Source organism: Mytilus edulis, chromosome 7 (genome assembly GCF_963676685.1).
Source record: "Mytilus edulis chromosome 7, xbMytEdul2.2, whole genome shotgun sequence".
In the NCBI taxonomy this organism is placed as follows: domain Eukaryota; kingdom Metazoa; phylum Mollusca; class Bivalvia; order Mytilida; family Mytilidae; genus Mytilus; species Mytilus edulis.
In genome coordinates this window covers 56,892,906-56,913,048 of record NC_092350.1, presented here as the reverse complement: position 1 = coordinate 56,913,048, position 20,143 = coordinate 56,892,906, and the positions used below count along the sequence as shown (strand labels likewise).

Here is a 20,143-nt window from a genome sequence, read left to right as displayed (position 1 = left end):
AAAGAAATTGGAAATGTATTTGTACTTAGTGAATTCATTTAGTTATCTAGTAATTTTGACAGGGACATTTTTTTTAAGTAGGGGTTAGCGTGCTGAATACTAATGTTTAATTCATAAACATACTAAGTTGCACAAAGGTGTATAAAGAGAAGAACATCAGGTGAAAAAATGGATTTATCCTTTTTATTAAATTTCCTTGTTTAAACTTAATTATAAATTTTATTTTCGGTTTCCGATGTATTACTTGTTATTTAGACTTTCTGTCTGTGTAAAATTTCCGTGTTTTATAGTCACTATAAAGATTAAATCAAGTGCATGATCTATAAAGACAAATTGTAGTTCCATGACAACAGAAGCAGAAAACACAGCAAAATAATACAATGATAAATGAAAAGTTATCATCACTATAACAGACACAACTTAAGGTAAGAAGTTTTAACGTTAAACTTTTGCCTGAGGTTTAATACAATATCAATCAAAATAACATTTTACAATTAAGTGAAAATACGCGGTTCTGACTTACTAACATTAGTACCTTTTAGAACACTATGGGGTTAGCTTGAATTTCGCAATTATTGTACATACGTAGCTAATTTATACATACAAGAGTAATATTTCCAGGGTTCCTGTAATCGGAGGGGGGAAAGAGGAAAGAACACTAATTTTAGAATTTACAGAAATGTGACCAAAAGAAAGTACTGAGGATTCATTTGTTTTCGTAGGTACCAATTTTCATAGATTGAGTAATCTGTGTATGTTTTTGAGTTCGTGGTGTTATTAAGGTCTGCATACAAGCCAATAGCAAATGTGTACTTTATTGAACATTTACATTCGTGGTTCACCTGTAACAATGAAATCAACGACAATTGGTATCGAACAAATAGTAATAAATCCAAAATATAGAGCATTTTATTTTGTATGGTATACCAGTATTTAAGTTGTCTCAAATCTGGTGTCGGAAAACAAGGATGAATTAAAACTTGTCTTGTGGGCCCAAACATTGTTTGACATATGAATATAGTTATTTTGACTCCTTTTGGGTCGAAGTTTAGTTAACATGAACCAACTTTACGCCCCTGTCAAATAAGAGCATTTGAAATTTATCTAAAAAATGATACTGATATGTCAAAAGCTGAAATGGAAAATTATCCTTCGTCCACTTTACGGAGGCCATTTGGAGTTGATTGATCGTATGGACTATCCGTTACACTTCTGTGCTGACAAGAATTATTATTGATATGGTAATATTTGTAAATCAATTGTTTACAAAAACCACTAACTTTTTAAATACTTATGCTTTTCTTCCTCAGGCATAGATTACTTCAGCTGTATTTGACAAACTTTAGGAATTTTGGTCATCAATGCTCTTCAGCTTTGTACTTTATTTGGCCTTTTTAACTTTTTTTGGATTCGAGCGTCTCTGATGAGTCTTTTGCAGACGAAACACGCGTCTGGCGTAAATACAAAATTTAATCCTGGTATCTTTCACAAATGATAGCGGATATAATCCTAACTGTTTAACTACAATCCCGAACCCTTTTCACAAATGTGACCTACCGAATTAGATTTATTACTGGGTTTTAACTACCATAAGCAACATGATAAGTGCATCATGTTAAGCAGGAAATTACTTTCCCTTCATGAGAATTTGAGGTGACTCCCAGATTTAGGTGCAGTTCATGTTGAGAAATTTCACATGTTTTGTTTTGCTTGTTGGTCTTTTTTTAATTCAAGCCATGGTTTTGTACGTTTATTGGCGACATTTGAGTTTGGATACTCCTCTGATATCTTTTGCCTCCTCTTTGCGAATCATGATCTCATGTTGTAAATGGATTGATGTCTGATAATTTGACACCTGTGATTGAATTTCCGGTCATTCTAGATCTCCTCTGTTTTGGGTTGTTCCATTATTTCCCCACGAGTGTTCTCCTAAGATAAACCTGACGTTGATCACCATAATATATAATTAGTGATACATTGTAATAAAAGATGCAAAATGATTTTCAACGTTCTACCATTTTACCAAGATAACGATAATCATACATTAATGAGCTTGGTAGTGCAGAAAGTGATAAAAACTACTCAATCGGCGTCTATCATCTTTTCCATTTTCTTTTCAAAATGTAAAGAAATATATTTTTTTTCAAATATATTGTATACGAGAAAACAAAACTTTATCAATTTAATCATGTTCGTTTCTTTGTAAAAACAAAACTATTTCTGTATGACTATTATAGATTGATAGACTATAAATAAGAGAATCATCCAAATTGCTCAAAATAAAGAAGACCCGTATCCACGTTTCTGAGATTTAATCATTTGCAATTCTCTGTTTTTTTCATACCTTTAACATTGACAACTTTTTTTCTTTCAGAAACAATGTAAATTTTATAAGAATAGTATAAGATTTTCAAAAATGGTACTACATGAATACAACCGTAGCATTCCGAAATTCGGACGAAGAGTGAATAATATAGAGGGTGAATATCCTTAACATCTCGCTAAGATCGATATGAAGTTGTTTATGTGACTAAAACCCACAAGAAAATATGATTGTACAAAAATGTACAATGGAAAAAGACAACATCATAATTTTATTATAATAATAGGAAAACCGTTACATGTATACAGATACATCGATCTTAGACCAGACTAATGATCCCCTATCAAAATGCATCTGAATGTGTGTCTCTTGTTAATTCCGTCAATATAACAATATACTTAATAGTCCAACTACGGGTGTCTAGAAATATTTCTCGTGTCCGACTACTTCGACCGTTGTTTATTCCACGATTGGAAGTTTTTGTAGGTTTGTTTAATTTAGGAAATAGCCAATTAGTCAAGTGATATTTTCTGTACAATAAACTATCAAATGTCGAATACATCTTATAAAATACAAATGTATCTATATAAAAGAAACATCATACACCACAAAAGTAACTTGAATGTCCCTCTAGTATCTGTTACATATGTGTCTTCAAGCATAGGATGACAATTTGTTTAGCCTTTCTGCGGTACACAACGTTTATGAATATACACAGATAACAGGAAATCTACGTCCATTGTCAATTCGAAAGTTCTGATAAAATTAAAATAAAATGGAAGTCATATGTTAGAGCTGATAATTATGAGTTTAAAGTGAAGGTATGAATAAAAAAAAAATTAACATAGAAAAATGATAATAACAAAGTTTACACATAAAACATGGAAGTAAACAGCACTTTGCTCGTGTGCTTTTATAAGTGAAGGTTTTTTTTTATTATTATTTTCATTTAAGTAATCTTCATCAATACCTTTAACTATAGGTTAGTTGTCCAGTGTATTTTGTTTTTATGATAACTAGCTATATAGTTTGATCCTGATTTACTGTAATTTCTCGCAATTTGATTGTCTGATATTTTTTTCATAATTTCCAATTCAATTTTTTTAATAGTTAATTAGAACTGTGTGGATCTCCAGTATCAGTGTATGTAAAGTGCGGATCCTAAAATATCATTTTCACTGTATATGCCAGAAATTTTTGATGTAGAATGATAAATAAACAGACGACTTTTTTTTAATTTTTGAAGAAAATGAAGAAAATTAGTTAAAAAGTATATGTTAAGAAACACATAATACTAATAAAACAAAATAAGAGATGCGAACGGGTTTTTTTCGCGCCTAAATCCAAATAGCTGTGAAATATATACCAAAATAGGTGAATATTTAGGACATTTCACGAACAGATCGTGCAGGTGTTTTATTACTAACAGGTAAGATGTTGTTGCAGAAAAAATATTCATTTCAACACAATTATTAAAGTTGTATAACGTAGAATAGGTTTTGTCATTCAGTTTCTTCATATTGAACTGAATTCCACTATGATGCTTTCTTTATGCGAGTCATGTTTACTGTCGAATAATGATACTATTTTTTTCATTTTCACTGTAGAGCGATTCATTAGTATTGTATATGCGGCGCATTTTCACTGTATGATATATTTATTTTTTTATTTATTACAGCGTATTTTTTTAAGCATGTAAAGCAAGACTTTAGTTAGCGTGAATGCTTTTTTTTTTGTACAATCATTATGAGAACACCCAATTTAATTCAAATATAATAATTATATAAATACAGGTTAAACTATGCCGATACATATTGTTTAAAGATGTCAATCTTATTTACAAAGTTTGTATAAACAATTATCATGACAAACTAAGCAATCATGTCAACCAAAGTTTTGCTTTACATGCATTAGGAAATTAGCTATAAAGCCTTAATTTAGCCGACTTGCTCAAACAATAGATAAAGTAAGAGACGGATTTGATAAAATTTAACTTACGGAGGAAAGTTTGGTTTTAAAACACTCTAAATAAATTCAATAGAAATAACATTTATTTCAAATGTATTCCATTTTTAAAATTTCTTATGAATCGTACAGGGATCTTTATCCTTGTTTTTTTTTTTATCCATTTCCATATCCTTGTTTTTTTTATCCATTTCCATGACACTTCACCACTTATTACATACATCTTGATAAAGATTGAATCGTTGGTTTTCCCGTTTAAAAGGTTTTACACTGGGTCCTTTATAACTTGTTGTTCGGTGTGAACCAAGACTTACTTCATGTTGAAGACCGTATTTTGACGTATAAAGGTATACTTTTATAAATTGTGACTCGTTTTGAGAGTTGTCTCATTGTCACATATGACATCTTATCTATCTGTGGCTCAACCCGAAACGAGACGGGATAAAAAGGGATAAAAAACACACTTTTTTAAAATATTTATAATGGGCTTAATATGAGTCAGAAAAGAGTAGAATAGTGGGTCCCGTTGGGGTATAAGCGTGACGCGGAATTGCCGATTTTTTTGTAAGCGTAACACGTGATAGTCAAATGATTGTGTCGTGAAAACGAGAAATAAAGTATAGCGGGACACGGAAAATTTCAAAAAATGAGAACTGCATAGTGGAAGCGGGATACGGGAATCTGATAAAGCAGTAAGTGGGATCAGAATAAGATATTTTTTTTATCTTCATCCTATTGTTACAGTCATACCTTCAATAACAAATTTTAAATGTATCCCATGCATGCATTTTTATAGACAAAAGACCTTATGGATATTTGGGGTTCTTTGACATGCTGAATCTAACCTTGTATCGAGTTTGGGGATTTTTACCAAGTTACCGAAATAGCCCACATAGAGGTCCAAAGGGTCTAAGATCATCAAACATGAATTGTAGCATGCATGTTGTGTACAATTACCCAAATGTGCATTGTTTGACCTCTGTGGTAGTATCCACTCGCGGATCTAGAATTTTTTATAAGTAGGGGTCCAATGACTACCTAAGAGGGGGCCCGCTCCAGTGATTCCATATAAAAGTAACCAAATGTTTTCCCAAAAAGGGGGCAACCCCCTGTCCCCCTAAATCCCCCTCTGGTATCGAGCTGTTCATTACGGATATTTTTTTGTATCAATGGTGCTCTACTTCACGTACCAATGCAAACAAAAAAGTTCGCCCACACCTTACATTTCATGTTTTAATGACTGTGGATAATTTATGTCACATACCGTTTCACCTTATACAGTTAAAATCATGCAAGCAACAATCGAGTCAAGAACATTTGTTCTACCAAAACTGTCTTTTTCAGAAAACGGAAATTGAAGCAGTTGAGGGTACAACTGGGGAAAGTTAATCTTTTATAAGCTTTTCTGTCGCCATTGCGTTCTAAGATGCATATTTCTCTGTTCGTAAGTGTATTTATTGCGTGGAAGATAACTTCCTCAACTGTACTCGTCTGTATTTTACACAGACTGCACTTAAACTCCGCAATATCAATCTTTGACTTCAAAAAAATACAGAAAGATTTTTTTTTAAATCAAGGAAAAACGTAATTTGAAGAATACAATATGACATTTTGAGAAGCGTTTTTGTTACAAGTTTGAAAAGCTATATATTTGATAAAGAATGAATGAGGAGTTTGTATTTCAATTTGAAAATACATTTATCATAAATTCTAAAGTCATCAACTAAGTTTTTTCATTTGTTTCAAGTGCATTTATCACATAATTCTACAATAAAAATTCCTCACATCTTCGAAAATTCCACATCAGAAATGACTGCACTAACAGTGATAATTCATCGCATCTATAGTTAAAATGGATCGCTTTCAAAAATCGATATGCTATATTATGTTGCTTTTATAACACTTATTTGAACTTTAATGCTATGTTTGTACATAATAATGACATATCACAATGAAAATATGTAAAAACTTTCCTTCAAATCAATTAATTTGGTATTTTCAACACGTAAACAAATACAGTTTTCCCATGATCCTTTATTCTACAATAGACATACCCGCATATGACAGTGAAAATGAACTAGCTGGATTCGCACTTTATATACACTGAGTATATCATTGACTTAATAACAAAACAAATTTGAATTGCATTATAATCCTAATATTTTCATTTTTTTTCATTTTTCGAAACCTTAGATTAATTATCTAAATGCCTTTGTATTGTCATAATAATTCAATTTGAATTAATAAGTGGTGATATAAAAAAAATCCGGATAAATTCATTACAATGTGCATTTTTCTCTGTCGGGGTTGGATTCGTCTCACCAGATATCCAATTGGAAACGTATTTGTTGTTAATAGATTTTATTGTCTGAACATTTTGAAAGATGAGATTTCTGTCTGTCGTTAAATGTTTCAGCAAAGGTAATCTTATTTATTCAAAAGACATGCTGGTTCACACAAAAAAATGACACAGGAAATAATTTAAAAAAAGAATGTATTTAAATTTCATTTGTTAGGCTTAGTACATTCCATTTTCGTTTTCCCGTTGTTTTTTTCTCAATGTTCATTTAATTTAAAATTTCCGTGTTTCTAATTCACTTAGTAAGTATTTCATATGTTATTCACAAAAAAAAAATAAGGTGCAAATTTTATCACTGGCACAATATTGATAGTTCAATATCAACAGAAGCAGACAACATACAATAAAACAGCCGGAACACATATCAAGTTTTGGGTAGGGTTTACTATTAAACTTTCAAAAAAATTAATTAAATTGAAGTATTATATTACATTTATGGGTTCCTTCAACCGAAATTTAAACCCATCCACTTTAAACCTATTAGAATACCCAATCTCCCTCAGTTGCACTTGTCATCGAGAAATGATAATAAAAGAATTGTACAAATCAATGAAATACATGTTGAAAGACATAGCTTAACGCAGAATAATTAAACTGTCACACATATACAAGCTTAAATTTCATACATGCATCAGACTATCACCAGAAACAAATGTAAACTTCATAAATGAAAGATCACTGTTTCAATTACAGCTAGGTTAAAATGCACAAATGACTTATCATCCCTTTTCTTAATAAACCAAAAGCAAACAAATTTAAGAGAATGGTTTATCAGTAAACCATACAGATATGTCTCGGTTATGTATATAGCTTTCAAATTGCGTAAATACAATCCAAACCCCTTTATGCGAATGTGAATTACAAAATTAAACTCATTACTGGAGTTTTACTAACATAAGCCACACGATTGGGGCTAAGTGTTGAGCTGGATCTGCTATTCCCTCTCTTAGTAGCTGAAGCTGAGAGGACCCGTATGTTAAAGTGAAGTTCATGTTGCTAAGTATCAAATGTTGTATGCTGTGTTTTCTGTTCTATTGTTTGCCTGTTGGTCTTTTTTGCTATTTTAGCCATTATGTTGTACATTTATTGGTAACTTTTGAGTTTGAATACTCCTCTGATATCGTTTGTCTCCCCATTTTCAAATCATGCCCCCATGCTGTAACTGGATTGAATTTTGATACTTATACACTTGTTATTTAATTTCCAGTCAAAAATCTATGTTATGGTTGTTTTGTTATTTCACAACGAGTGCTTACCTAAAATACATAACAGCTAGGTTAAGATGCGCAAATGACTTCTAACACCTGTTTCTAAAAAAATAAATTAAGAGAATGGTTAATCAGTAAACCTAACAGGTATGTCTAGGTAATGTATATAGCTTTCAAATTTTCGGATGTTTTGGTCAGCAAAATTAATAACGAAACAATTTCATAGTGTGAATATCCTAGTGAAATAGCTTGAGATTTCAAAAATCTTTTATTACGTAATAATTCATGTTTGAAACTGTTATATACAACATACAATGTATGAACAATGAAAAAAGAAAAAGATGATGTACAATTTTTAATCATTTATGTTATCTGTGATTATTTTTTTATTCTTTAATGTGCTAATGTATAATAAAATTGTTATGCAAAAAATGTCCTGGCAATGTGATCTCTCACAACACGTCCTTCGCCTGGTCCTCGGAAATCGATGTTGATGTTCCAAAACATTAGAACTTCATCGTCAGGATCCTCCATCGGTTCTCTCATCTCTATTGAACTATTGTGCAAAACTGCACAGGCTATAATTAAGGCACACACTTTCTCTAGTTGCAGTCTTAATTCTGCGTGCAAGCAAGCAATAAAATCATTTCTTTAACCACCCAAAGGTTCTTTCAATATAGCATCTTGTGCGCGTGTGAGATGTAATAAATCTCTCAGCGGTACGGCTCTGTCGGTCTACTATAAGGCGTCATCAGGAAATTTCTACATGCGTAGCCGCTGTCACCAAGTATTAATCCATCTTCTACACACTTATGAGCTTGCTCCAAATGTCCAGATATTTATGAACATCTCATGATATGAATGTCATGAACACTTCCAGGCCACCTTGCTACAATGTTTGTAAATTTACCTACGAAAATATTAGTTGTATAATATAAATCAAGAAATACTTAAACAAAAAAATATTATAGTTTTTGAGAGCTACAAATGTAACTTGAATTTTTATTGATTTTCAAAACAACACAATTTTAATTCATAGCGAATTCCGAATTGAGAATTTTATGACAACATTCATAAAGTTTTGACATTGCCTTATCAAATGTTTTGTTGGAACTTATATCTTTCATAGATTTTTCTTTGTAAGAGCTGGTCTGGATTTTACTTAATCAGGAACGCTCAAACAGCCAAACATTCAGAAGTCCACGAAATCACAATTGGTCAAGTTAAATAGTGGGTTTATTTTCTGACATTTATCAGTGAAATGGACGAACGATCTGCATGATCTTTTGCTATGCCTACAACTGCTTGGATATGTAACTAAGTCAAGTTGAATTTGATATTTTATGGGATTCACTCGATGATATTTTGATATATTTAAAAAAATATTGACCTTTTTTTTTGGAACGAATAACGATATATAGTAATGTTATATATATACATTGCGGCTGCATGTTTATAGCTCTACATGGTTTCGTGGCATCGATGGAAAATAAAAATTATTTTATGTTGATAAATACCCTCATTATCACAAATGGCCTGCACATTTATGCTATGAAAGCCCTTTCTGTTGACAAATGATGGTTCATTACTAGAGGGTGCTGCAATTCTTACATGGGTGCTATCTACACAACCAATTACTCCGGGGAAACCTCCATTGTCATAAAAACCTTGCTTTATATCACGTTTTCTCTGTTCTGACGGCCATTTGATGTACTGGTCAGATTTAGAAGCAAGGGCTGCTGATACTTTGTTAACACATCTACTGTTGATTTGACCCATAGTATCTCCTATGACCTGTATGAAACTACAAGATGCAAAGAACCGCAAAGCAACAAGCACCTGTTAAAACATTATCTATGATGAGTTTATTTATAAAACTTGTGTATAGCTCATATACCCATATACTATGCACTTAAAATGCTGCTTAGATACAAAATTTAAAAATTATATACATACATTTTATTGCAATAATTTATTATAGAATTTAACCCTTAACCCCGAAATAAGGTACATGTATCGGGTCCGTTTCGTCATTTTCATATAACCGTATGATGTTCGAAATATTCTCGTTATACAAAAATATATGTACTTATCATATTTTCAAGAATAAACATTCAGAAACATTTCTAAGTTAAGCGATTAAATAAATAATTATTAATTGTTTATACATATATTGATACTTAATAGAGGGGGGTTGGAGGGGTCCTTATCCCGAAATCCGTGGCTTAAACTAATGTTATCCCGAGGTACCGAATTTAAGGAATTAAAATACCGGCATCCCGAAATTTGAAACATGAATTCCCGGATCCCGAAAGGATCAATCCCGAAATCCCGAACATAAAAACACTCGATCCCGACGTCCGAAAAAGGTCATGCCCCCCTCTTTATATTAATTTGTATTAATAATAACAAAGCTAGTAGGTATAAAGTTGTGCACGTTTTTAAGTTTGGTTTTTTTAACAGCGTGTCCCTTTGGTATAACTAGTAATGTCATACGACAAAGATATAATAACCCTTTTCCCTCCCATCCCAAGATGACTTTACAAAAAGTTTAATTCTTAAGGAAAGTGCATCCCATAATGAATCCCCGTCAAATGTATTACGTCCTTTGAAAAAGCGTAAACAAAAGTTGACGGTAGGAAATGTTTGACACATATTTGGGATTTCGGCATAAATTTTATGAAAGAATTTTATACTCAGTGTGCAGGTGATCTTGTGTAGCTGTTTTATTCTAGGAAAAGGGATGTCGCAAATGGTGCCTATGTTCCTAAAACACTCAAAAATAGAAACAAACATTGGCGAATGTGCTTGTTTTTCAAAACCATGTTTACAAGAATATTTAAATCTACATTTAGTACCTGCATTTCTGCGCTTAGTGCGTGACTTCTCTGGGTCGGGTGTGTAATATCATTACGAACAATGTCAGTTATCCTTTGGATAGATTGTCTCCCAAATCTATATCTGGAACAAAGCTGCTTGTCTGTCAAATCATTTAGGGTGAGTAGCCTTTCTCTATACTTTCTTGGTGCCAATGGTGGCCTTATATTACCAGCAAGGTTGCCAAAAAGCAGCATATCTTCCATATTAAATCCATATTTAAATATTTAAAATTACCTCTTTTGCACTTTTAAATTTAAGTAACCTTTAAGTGGTACTTACCTTTAATAAATCTTTGTGCAACAGGAATAACGGTTACTTCATTTTAATTAAGGGTTGATATATATTTAAATGACACTTAAATTTAAATGACGTTTGTGCAACCCTGTTTAGGGTATGAATCTAAAAATAAATCATAATATGTATGTATTTTTTTTAATTTCATTCTTTCAACGACATTCTATTCTATTTATATTTTCCCGATTTTAATTTGTCATATAACTTTCAATTCGTGTTTAATATTCTTGATTTCAATGTCACTATATTGACAAGGGTACAATCAGTAGTGTAACGACATCATAAACATGAAACATATACATGTATCAAATAATACAATGAAAAGGGTCAGTAGTTTTAACAATGTTTTATTTTATTTGCTTGGTAGAGTTATATTTAAGAAATGATTCCTTCATGTCATGCTCTATGCTCATTTTAACATGGGTAGGCATTATATTTGTCGATATTTTACACTGAGCGTTAGCGAGGTGTAAAATGTGGTCAAATATAATGCCTACTCATGTTAAAATGAGCATAGAGCATGACACGAAGGAATTATTTCGATTCTAATAGGACAAATACAGTATTTTTATAGGTCGACGCGTACGAAAATACCGTAAAAATGTTTGGCTTTTCCCGTTTTCTCCCTGAGGAGTCTATGCATTACATTCCTTATTTGATAAGTTTAAAAACTACGAGCAGGGTAAATATATGTTGTTTTATAAAAATATATAATAAAAGTTGCTTAAATGTATATATTTTAAAGGATAACGATGAAAATAACGTTAATATACACAGTAAGTTCGTGCGCATATGTCAAACATATTTTGTGCTCATTAGAACACGGCTTGTTTAACAAAGCGTAATAAGGACGTCATATTAGAATTCACAATATGTTTTTTTAACATATATTTTGTTTTGCAGATTTACATATTGAAAATGGAAGGAATATCCAAGGAAGAACGCGACTCATTGAACTTTTACAAATACATTTGTCAGAAGATTGGTTCTGAGGAGGATGTGAGAGTAAGGAGGCTGACTTTTGTTATTGTTGACAATGGAAGTGAATCATGCATAACAAGTGGAAGCCAAGGTGAAGGACTCAATTTAAACGGCAGCGATCTCGATTTAATGTTTATTGATCGTTGGGCTCATGTGTATCAATCAAAAGCAGACGTTGTCATCAAAGGCAAGGGAACCCCTATAATGATGTATACTGAAGACACACCACCATGTTTTACACAATTATATCTTATAACTAACCATCAAAATAAAACAATGTCCAGCATTTCTGTGTCACTTCTGAATATGTTAGATTCAAATCATCTTGGATTAGCAATTTCCAGTGAACTATATAAGCTCTCGCATAAATCGATTACATCGTGGTCTACAAAAATTCATGGTCCATGTTTATCAGATAATTCTGGAGAATTTGATATGGCATATTGTCTTAAATGCGACAAATGGATATGTCAAGCAAAACCATGGGTTAGTAGACCTCGTACAATATGGCCTTCACCTGAACTTATTTCCGAAATAGTATCTTGTGGTGTGCTTTTTGTTCCAATCGGCTGCAAAGGATCCGTAAATGAGAACCTTGAATGGAGAATTTCATTTTCTGTAGCGGAAAAGATTCTTATATTTTCCTTCAGCCATACACAACTATTATGTTATGCCTTGTTGAAACTATTGTTAAAAGAAATAATAGAAAACCAAGAGGATTTGAAAGGTTTGTTATGTTCGTATTTCTTAAAAACACTTATGTTTTGGATTTTAGAAGAGACAGACCCATATTTATGGCGACCAGAAAATTTGATATCATGTTTTAAGGCATGTCTACAAAGACTTCTCTACTCTGTTAGATACTCGATATTATCACATTATTTTATTCCTGATAATAATTTATTTCTGTTACGATTTAATACTAATAACAAACGAAAGTTGACCACCATACTCGAGAACTTATATGGACAAGGAATTAATTGTTTTATGCTTTCAGAAACCCTACAAGATTATCATTACCAGTGCAACGAAACCACTGAACCAGTTATAAGCAAAAACAACAGATTTTTACAAAATTTTATGCCAGTATATCTTCACATTCTTAATTCTGGTAGAGTTCGAAGCCTTTCAAGACAGTTGTTTAGTTTTCTTCACCATTCTCGAAGTGGGTTATCGAAAAGGTTATTCACTTTACAAATATCAGCTGCATTTAAGATTGTTCCTGAAGCAACAAAATATCCATTAAAATCAACAAATAAAGCCCATTACTTATTGTACAAACATGATCTTAGTCATTTTATGGTCGGTTTACAGGCAGATGCAGTATCCGGATGGCTGATGTTAGCCTCTTTCTTCTATTCAACCAAAAAATACTTGGCATCATTAACTGTATTAAGATATGCATTGGGGAAATATGCAGATCAGACTATCTATCTAGTAAGTGGTTTCAATATCGCAATTGGAGATATCAAACAACACGTTGTGAATCTGATCAATAAAGAAACATTTCATACAATATTAAAAGCATGCACAACTCGTCCCTTTCAAGTTGAACATAACTCTAGAATAGTTCCACAAGAATTGCATCAAGATGTTGCAAGATATCCCTCAGAATATCCCAAAGAATTACAGGAAGATGTTAGAAGCTACTATACTATGTTTCATCCGTTACCATTTGCACATTTTCTCAGTTTCTTGTGTTCCTACCATTTGCATGATATTCATTCGTGCAGACAGTCTTTGCGACAGCTTCAACATGTCAAAAGAACCTTTCGTTCACGCGATGAATCATTGAATACTGTCAAATTGTGTGGCATAGCTCACCAGTTATTTGATGACATACAATATGCCAGCCATGCATTTCTAAAAAAAGTATAAAAAGAATGAAACCAGTATAGCATCAGGGCTAGACAGTCTTTTCTGATCATACCAAATAATTTAGTCTGAATTGAACTTTGCATATTTTGTTTTTTAACTTTTAAGAAATATCATATACAAAAAGACATAGATGCCTTGTACCTGTCCTCAGAAATATCCAGATGTACTGTAATATGCATCTGATGTTTGAAAAATGATTAGTCTAAGGATGAATACACCTGTCATCTTGTTGATGATAAGATTATAGTTTTGAATTGAAATCCGATGTACTAATACTAGACAAAGGAGTAGGTCCGGTAAGGTTCATCTGATGAAAGATTTTGGACACTTTTTAAACACTTAAGTGTCTACTTCAGTCGATTCAATTAGTTTATGTGAAAGATTTGAACTGAATTGGCCCTGAAAGACGTTCAAATGCAAGTTTGAATATGAATAAACTATCAAATGATTTGTCACTTTTCAAATTTTTTTTGTCAGAAATGCAAATAGGCGCATCCGTGTTTACTCTCAACCTTTATATATATGTTATGAATTATAATCAAATACAACTTACATTCGAATATTAAGACTGAACACAAATGCGCCACTTCCATTTAAGACGGAAACCGTCTAAAATTTAAGGAAGCTCGCTTGTCATGTTTTTGGAATTTTGGTCTGATTTTCGGAATCCTCTGGTTATATCCATTTGAATGCCTTAACAAATTTTGCCATTTTTCTTTTTATAATTCTTTTACATGTATAATGGTAAGCTGTCTGTTAAAGTCTTATAGAAATTTAATTATTTTTAAATAGTTTTTAAGGACTTAAACTTGTCAATAATAAAGCTAAAAAAAGTCAAGAGAGAACATTTCCCACCAAAATTTCAATGGCTAATATCTCGAACACAAGCTCGGTGACCTACTTTTTTGTGCGGCTCTTTTGATTCCTTTATTAATCCCCTATCAATATATGCTAGTGTTTTGAAAGGTTAATTATTTTGAAACTGAGAAGCCAACTCCCTTAACTCAAATGCTAAAATTGTGAAGATTTCAATAACTTAGCATGACTTAAAAATGCTAGTATCTGATATATGTGCATTGTATGGTTAAAAAAAACAGCCCATATTTATGAAGCAGAAGTATTCTACTTTCCAACGAATAACTAAAAGTTTACATTTTAAATTTTTTATAAAACTGCTATATTTTGGGGCCAAAAAAGGGTGTTACTAGACCTACTCCTTTGTGTTGCGTGTTTGAGTCAAATTATTTTATCTATAATCAAACACTTGTAAAACATATTCACAAGGATCTTTTTGTAAAATGCAAAACTTCATTGTTAAAACACAAACTAATGAATACAAACTGGCTGACAATGGGTGCCACAAAGATGCTGGTAATTTTGATATTTTACGGCGATGATTGATTACTGAAGCAAGAAGTAGAGGACAAATGCTATTTCAACACATTTCTTTGGAGTATTATACTTTTTTCTAGCTTCTTCTTTGAGTTGTACATAGCATTTATAAAAATACTAACCAAAAAGATATATTACCCTTTGAAGCTAATGTACACTACAGCTTATAGGACACAGAGCTCATATATATCTTGGGAATGAGAAATTTCTTTGTTTTGATTCAAATCAGCTAAGAATTAATTTGGTTTTGTTAAAATGATTGATCTATTTTCTCCAAAATTCAAACATCTTCTTTCTTTTCAATTTTTAGGTGAGTTAGATTAATCGTGTTAATTTTTTCAATAACATCTAAAATATTTAAAATCATATTTCAATAACAAACTGAATATGCCTAACTATGAAAACTAAATGGTTATTTTCTGTAAATATTTTTATCATTCTTTGCGTACATCTTTTTGTGGGTTCAATATAAGTAATGTAAGAATGCATGCCTAATGATACTAAATGTTATTATTTTTTTACTATTCATGACATGAATGGATTTTACAGATTTACAGAATGTTTGGTTTTTGTTAATATGTAATTTATAAATTTTGAGCTGTTTTGTTTGTTAAGAATTGAAATTAAAATCGTATGTTTTAAAACACGCTTTTTCAAATATTTACATAAAACATACTCTGGTGTCAACATACCGCACTGGCAGCATGATGGTGTTCGCAATACTGTGACAATAAACACATATTAAAAAAAAAAAACGGATACAAGTCAAACTTTAGAGAAATAAAAACATAAAAATGTTTCCAAGTTAATTGGTAATTTGTTATGAGTTTAAGAATTTTTCGAATATGGATATAATTTTGATTGGATCCGTAAATAAAGCTTGAGGCTCAAATGAGTATATCTATCAAAACATACCAATTTAATAATCACTCATTTTATTTGGATAATACATGTACCTTATTAGAAAAAAAACTAAAAACCAAATTATAATGTCCGTCCTAGTCAATCGTCAACATATTAAAGATCAATCGCATGATCCTTGTATGTTTGCTAATCAATATACGATCTTAACATGTTTGAAGACTCCCTCTATCCTAAGTCTGTTCAATATAACACCCAAAAATTTAAGTAAGGAAAGAAAGAGATTGTACATTTTTTTTTTATATATTAAATGTGTATATAGACATAAGAAGATTTGGTATAAGGAAATGAAACGTAACAGGGTATTGATCAATCGCTAAGTTATTCCACCTCTACATACTCATGTTGCCTTGCTTCAAAATCTCTGGATCTGCATTTGGATATGAGTCCAGAAAAAAGTGATGCAGGGAATAATCAAATACAACAGCATTCAATTACCTCACCGTAAACAAAAACGAAAGACGGGCAGAATGTATAGTCTTAAAATAAACAATACCAATTTTGAAAAAATCTCCCACTTTCATTGAAGACCAAGTGTATGTATTGCAATCCCTGGTAGATCGAAATTATTAAAGGAATTAATATGTTCCCTGAACACAATGGTATACCTGCAGTCTCTTACTAATAGTTCATTGGGAGAACACAAACGTTAGCAATGACACATATGTATATATGGTTCCAGCGAGAAATCAAAGGCATCAGAAGTTTAAATTTGGTCAAATCGTATAAATCCATGACTTATACACAAACAAGGTTAAATCAAACTGAGGAAGTAGAATAAACTCCAATAGGAACAGATCGATTGTGTCTGTATTAAAAGACACCACCTGCCATGCGAATAAACACAATAACTTTTTTTTCTATTTTGATATCGTCAGCCCCTTTTCATAATAGTGAAAAAAAGGATGTACAGATCTTTGAATTTTTCTTATCTGAAGAGCGAAGACCCCGACAACAGATTTCTTGTAATCGTTTGTGACACTGATGATGTATCGGTCAACCAATTCATGAATGCAGTCATTTGTACTTGAGAATTAAGTTTTCCTATCAATCATTTCTCATAAGGTTATGTTAAAGAGTAATAATATAGGCCGATGGTTTACTGATTTATTGATGTCTCATTGTTAGATAGATGAGTTTACTAATTCGCTATATGATGCCTTCCAACAGGTGTAGAGTAGTAAGCGGAATAATATTTAACATAGATCTAACGGTGGACATAATGTGTGCAGGATACAATTATATCGATAACTGGGCATGTGAGATCGGTTTTGGTGAGATTCACTTTCCTGAATCATTAAGGTTGTCTTATAAGACTGTTTGTCTTTCCTCTGAGATGCATTCTCTTTGTTTTTTCAAACTTTGAAATTGTTTTTGACCCTTAAATATCGTTCTGACTCCAAGTCTATCGGTCAATAAACTCATCATACCAGAATTCATTTCCTATGAAATTACAAGGCGGCGTTATCCTTTCATGCCCCGTAGAAGTTTGTATCAGGAGGTCCTTTAAACATATCATCAGATCAGTAGGCATCAAGTGGTGATATCGGCGGCATCAGTGGCAAAAAGGAATGAAATGAAATGAAAGCTATGAGAAATAACATTTTAATCACATCATTGAAAACAACTAGGACAAAATTTAACAAATTTTGTAGAAAACATGTAATGACTTGTGCATATGTAAGTTTTTGATTCTGAAAAAAAATTAAAAGATTGCCGTCAGAGGCAATTTTGATTTATGATTGGTCCAGTTTTTAAATGTCTTCCCCTCTGAATTTTTATTGCCAAATTATTCAAATTTAACTGAAATTGTGGCGTGATACTCGATACAAGAATTCATAGTTTCTTGCTGATGTGCAGGGTTACCTTATGACTATGGTGGCAAAGAATGCTGATATTCAGGTGAGCGATTGGTTGTTTTATTGAGACAATAGTTTTGAAGTACCAGGACCAGTATTCCAACTTGAATCGAAAATATATATAATTTTCTTCAAAAGTGTTAATCATGCAATCTTTCAAAGTCTAAAGTATTTCTAGATATATGTTTAAATCTTGAACTAAGGTTTTTATCAAAATAGTTGTACTGTAGCTATTACATGTCCATACAAAACTGTTCAGTAACTTTATAAATATTGTTTTATCATGAATGCATTTGATAAATGAGAGAAAGATTAAGTTTTAGTGCTCAAAGTTTGCAGGAATATTTTAATATAATATTATGTACATATCATTTTATTATAAGGTTACTTTAAGAGTATGGCTTAATTGATTGAACGATTGATTATTGTTTAAACGTTTAGTGCAATAACTTCGTCCATACTAAGGTCAAGACAACATTAGCAATAAAGCAAACCGGTTGGTTCTGCTTTAGTGAATCAACAATGATGAAAGACCATAATTTAAACAATCTAATAAAAATATAAGGTATCTGGTAAAGGCAGCAATGGTACATTATAGCAGATATCACGAGTACAAATTAAAGGGTTATTGTAAGAGTTCGCTGACTAGCCATACAGTTGCCATATTTCAAGTGTTTGATTTAAATATAAAAAAGAAGACATGGTATGATTGCTAATGACACAACTGTCCACAAGAGACCAAAATGACACAGACATTAACAACTATAGGTCACCGTACGGCCTTCAACAATGAGCAAAGCTCATACCGCATAGTCAGCTATAAAAGGCCCCGGTAAGACAATGTAAATCAATTCAAACGAGAAAACTAACGGCCTTATTTATATAAAAATAAATGAAAGAAAAACAAATATGTAACACATTAACAAACGACAACCACTGAATTACAGGCTCCTGACTTGGGACAGGCACATACATAAATAATGTGGCGGGGTTAAACATGTTAGCGGGATCCCTACCTTCCCCCTAACTAAAAAAAGCATGTTTCGATTAAAGATTGGTATGTATGTATTTACCGATACATCCCCGGTCTGTACCATGTATTCACGTCGAATGTTAGAATTAGGTTAGGATCTTTCTATAACCGACGGATTGTTTTTCCTGTTTGTATCACGTCATGTAAATGCACAACAATGCATATTTCATGTTACAATCATGTTGGAAATTATCAGTTGTTTTTCAAATAAATTGTAATGTAATCAAAGTAAAGAATTTTATAAGAAATTTCGCATGCTATCATGTAAGTACTAAACCACAAAGACCTTAGCTGTACATCACTAGTTTGATTTTTCAGAGAGTATCTGATCTGAAATGTGATATATATAAACCCACATATGTACTTTGAAAGAGTGAAATTCATTTTTAGGGTCATCATTCATAATAAACGGAAAACATTTTTTAAATAAAATCTTAAAAAGCACCAAGATATATTATGTACATGTATTAAGAAGCCTGTTTTGAAAACCCCCCAATAGGGTATATTTTCACGATAAATATTGACAGGGTAGACATTCGCATCGTATCGTATGCCCTCAATTTCAGATGAGCGAAGTCAAGGTCAGAATTATTCTGTTACCAAGACAATCTTACGATTGGTGTTTCTGTTTTGTATGATTGTATGCCGTCATGTTAATGTACATCAATGTATATCTCGTGTAGTAATTAGTATACAGGTTAAGCTTATGTTTCATACCAACTTGTGTATTTTGATATACGTAAGCACGTTGTATACATCCCTGGCTTTCAAAATATTTTGGTTTCAGTGTTCCTGTTGAAGATAAAATAAAAAAGTGCTTCGTTCACACGATATTAATAAAGTGTCATTTTCATTACTCATGGGTAAATATAACTATTTTACAAAAGGACAAATACGATGCCATATATATGAATTTCACTGAGTAGTATCATGTTGCAATGTGGCAGTAAGTGATCTCAATAAGATATACATGTCGATAATGATATTAATTATAATGTACACATCCGCATTGATGTTGTGTGTGTGTTCTTTTAAGTTGAGAGCTTCAGA

At 31.9% G+C, this 20,143-nt stretch overlaps 2 protein-coding genes across 2 annotated transcripts; one reads left to right on the top strand and one right to left on the bottom strand.

The window, feature by feature from the left end:
* The first annotated feature begins 307 nt into the window (after positions 1-307).
* Positions 308-13,888, top strand: LOC139483241 (uncharacterized). Its single transcript, XM_071267272.1, has 2 exons — positions 308-425; positions 11,933-13,888. The coding sequence occupies exon 2, from the start codon at positions 11,948-11,950 to the stop codon at positions 13,886-13,888; it is 1,941 nt and encodes a 646-aa protein (XP_071123373.1). The 5' UTR covers positions 308-425; positions 11,933-11,947.
* Positions 8,276-9,634, bottom strand: LOC139483242 (putative nuclease HARBI1). Its single transcript, XM_071267273.1, has 2 exons — positions 9,373-9,634; positions 8,276-8,475 (listed from the first exon to the last, which is right to left on the bottom strand). The coding sequence occupies exons 1-2, from the start codon at positions 9,632-9,634 to the stop codon at positions 8,276-8,278; spliced, it is 462 nt and encodes a 153-aa protein (XP_071123374.1).
* Positions 13,889-20,143: the final 6,255 nt, after the last annotated feature.

Excerpts from the sequence above, each read along its gene's own strand:
- LOC139483242 (XM_071267273.1), bottom strand. The coding sequence starts at position 9,634 with ATGGGTCAAATCAACAGTAGATGTGTTAACAAAGTATCAGCAGCCCTT. Across the intron at positions 8,476-9,372 it reads GGCCATTTGTGATAATGAGG|AATTAAGACTGCAACTAGAG; the intron begins GTATTTATCAAC and ends GCTTGCACGCAG.
- LOC139483241 (XM_071267272.1), top strand. The coding sequence starts at position 11,948 with ATGGAAGGAATATCCAAGGAAGAACGCGACTCATTGAACTTTTACAAA.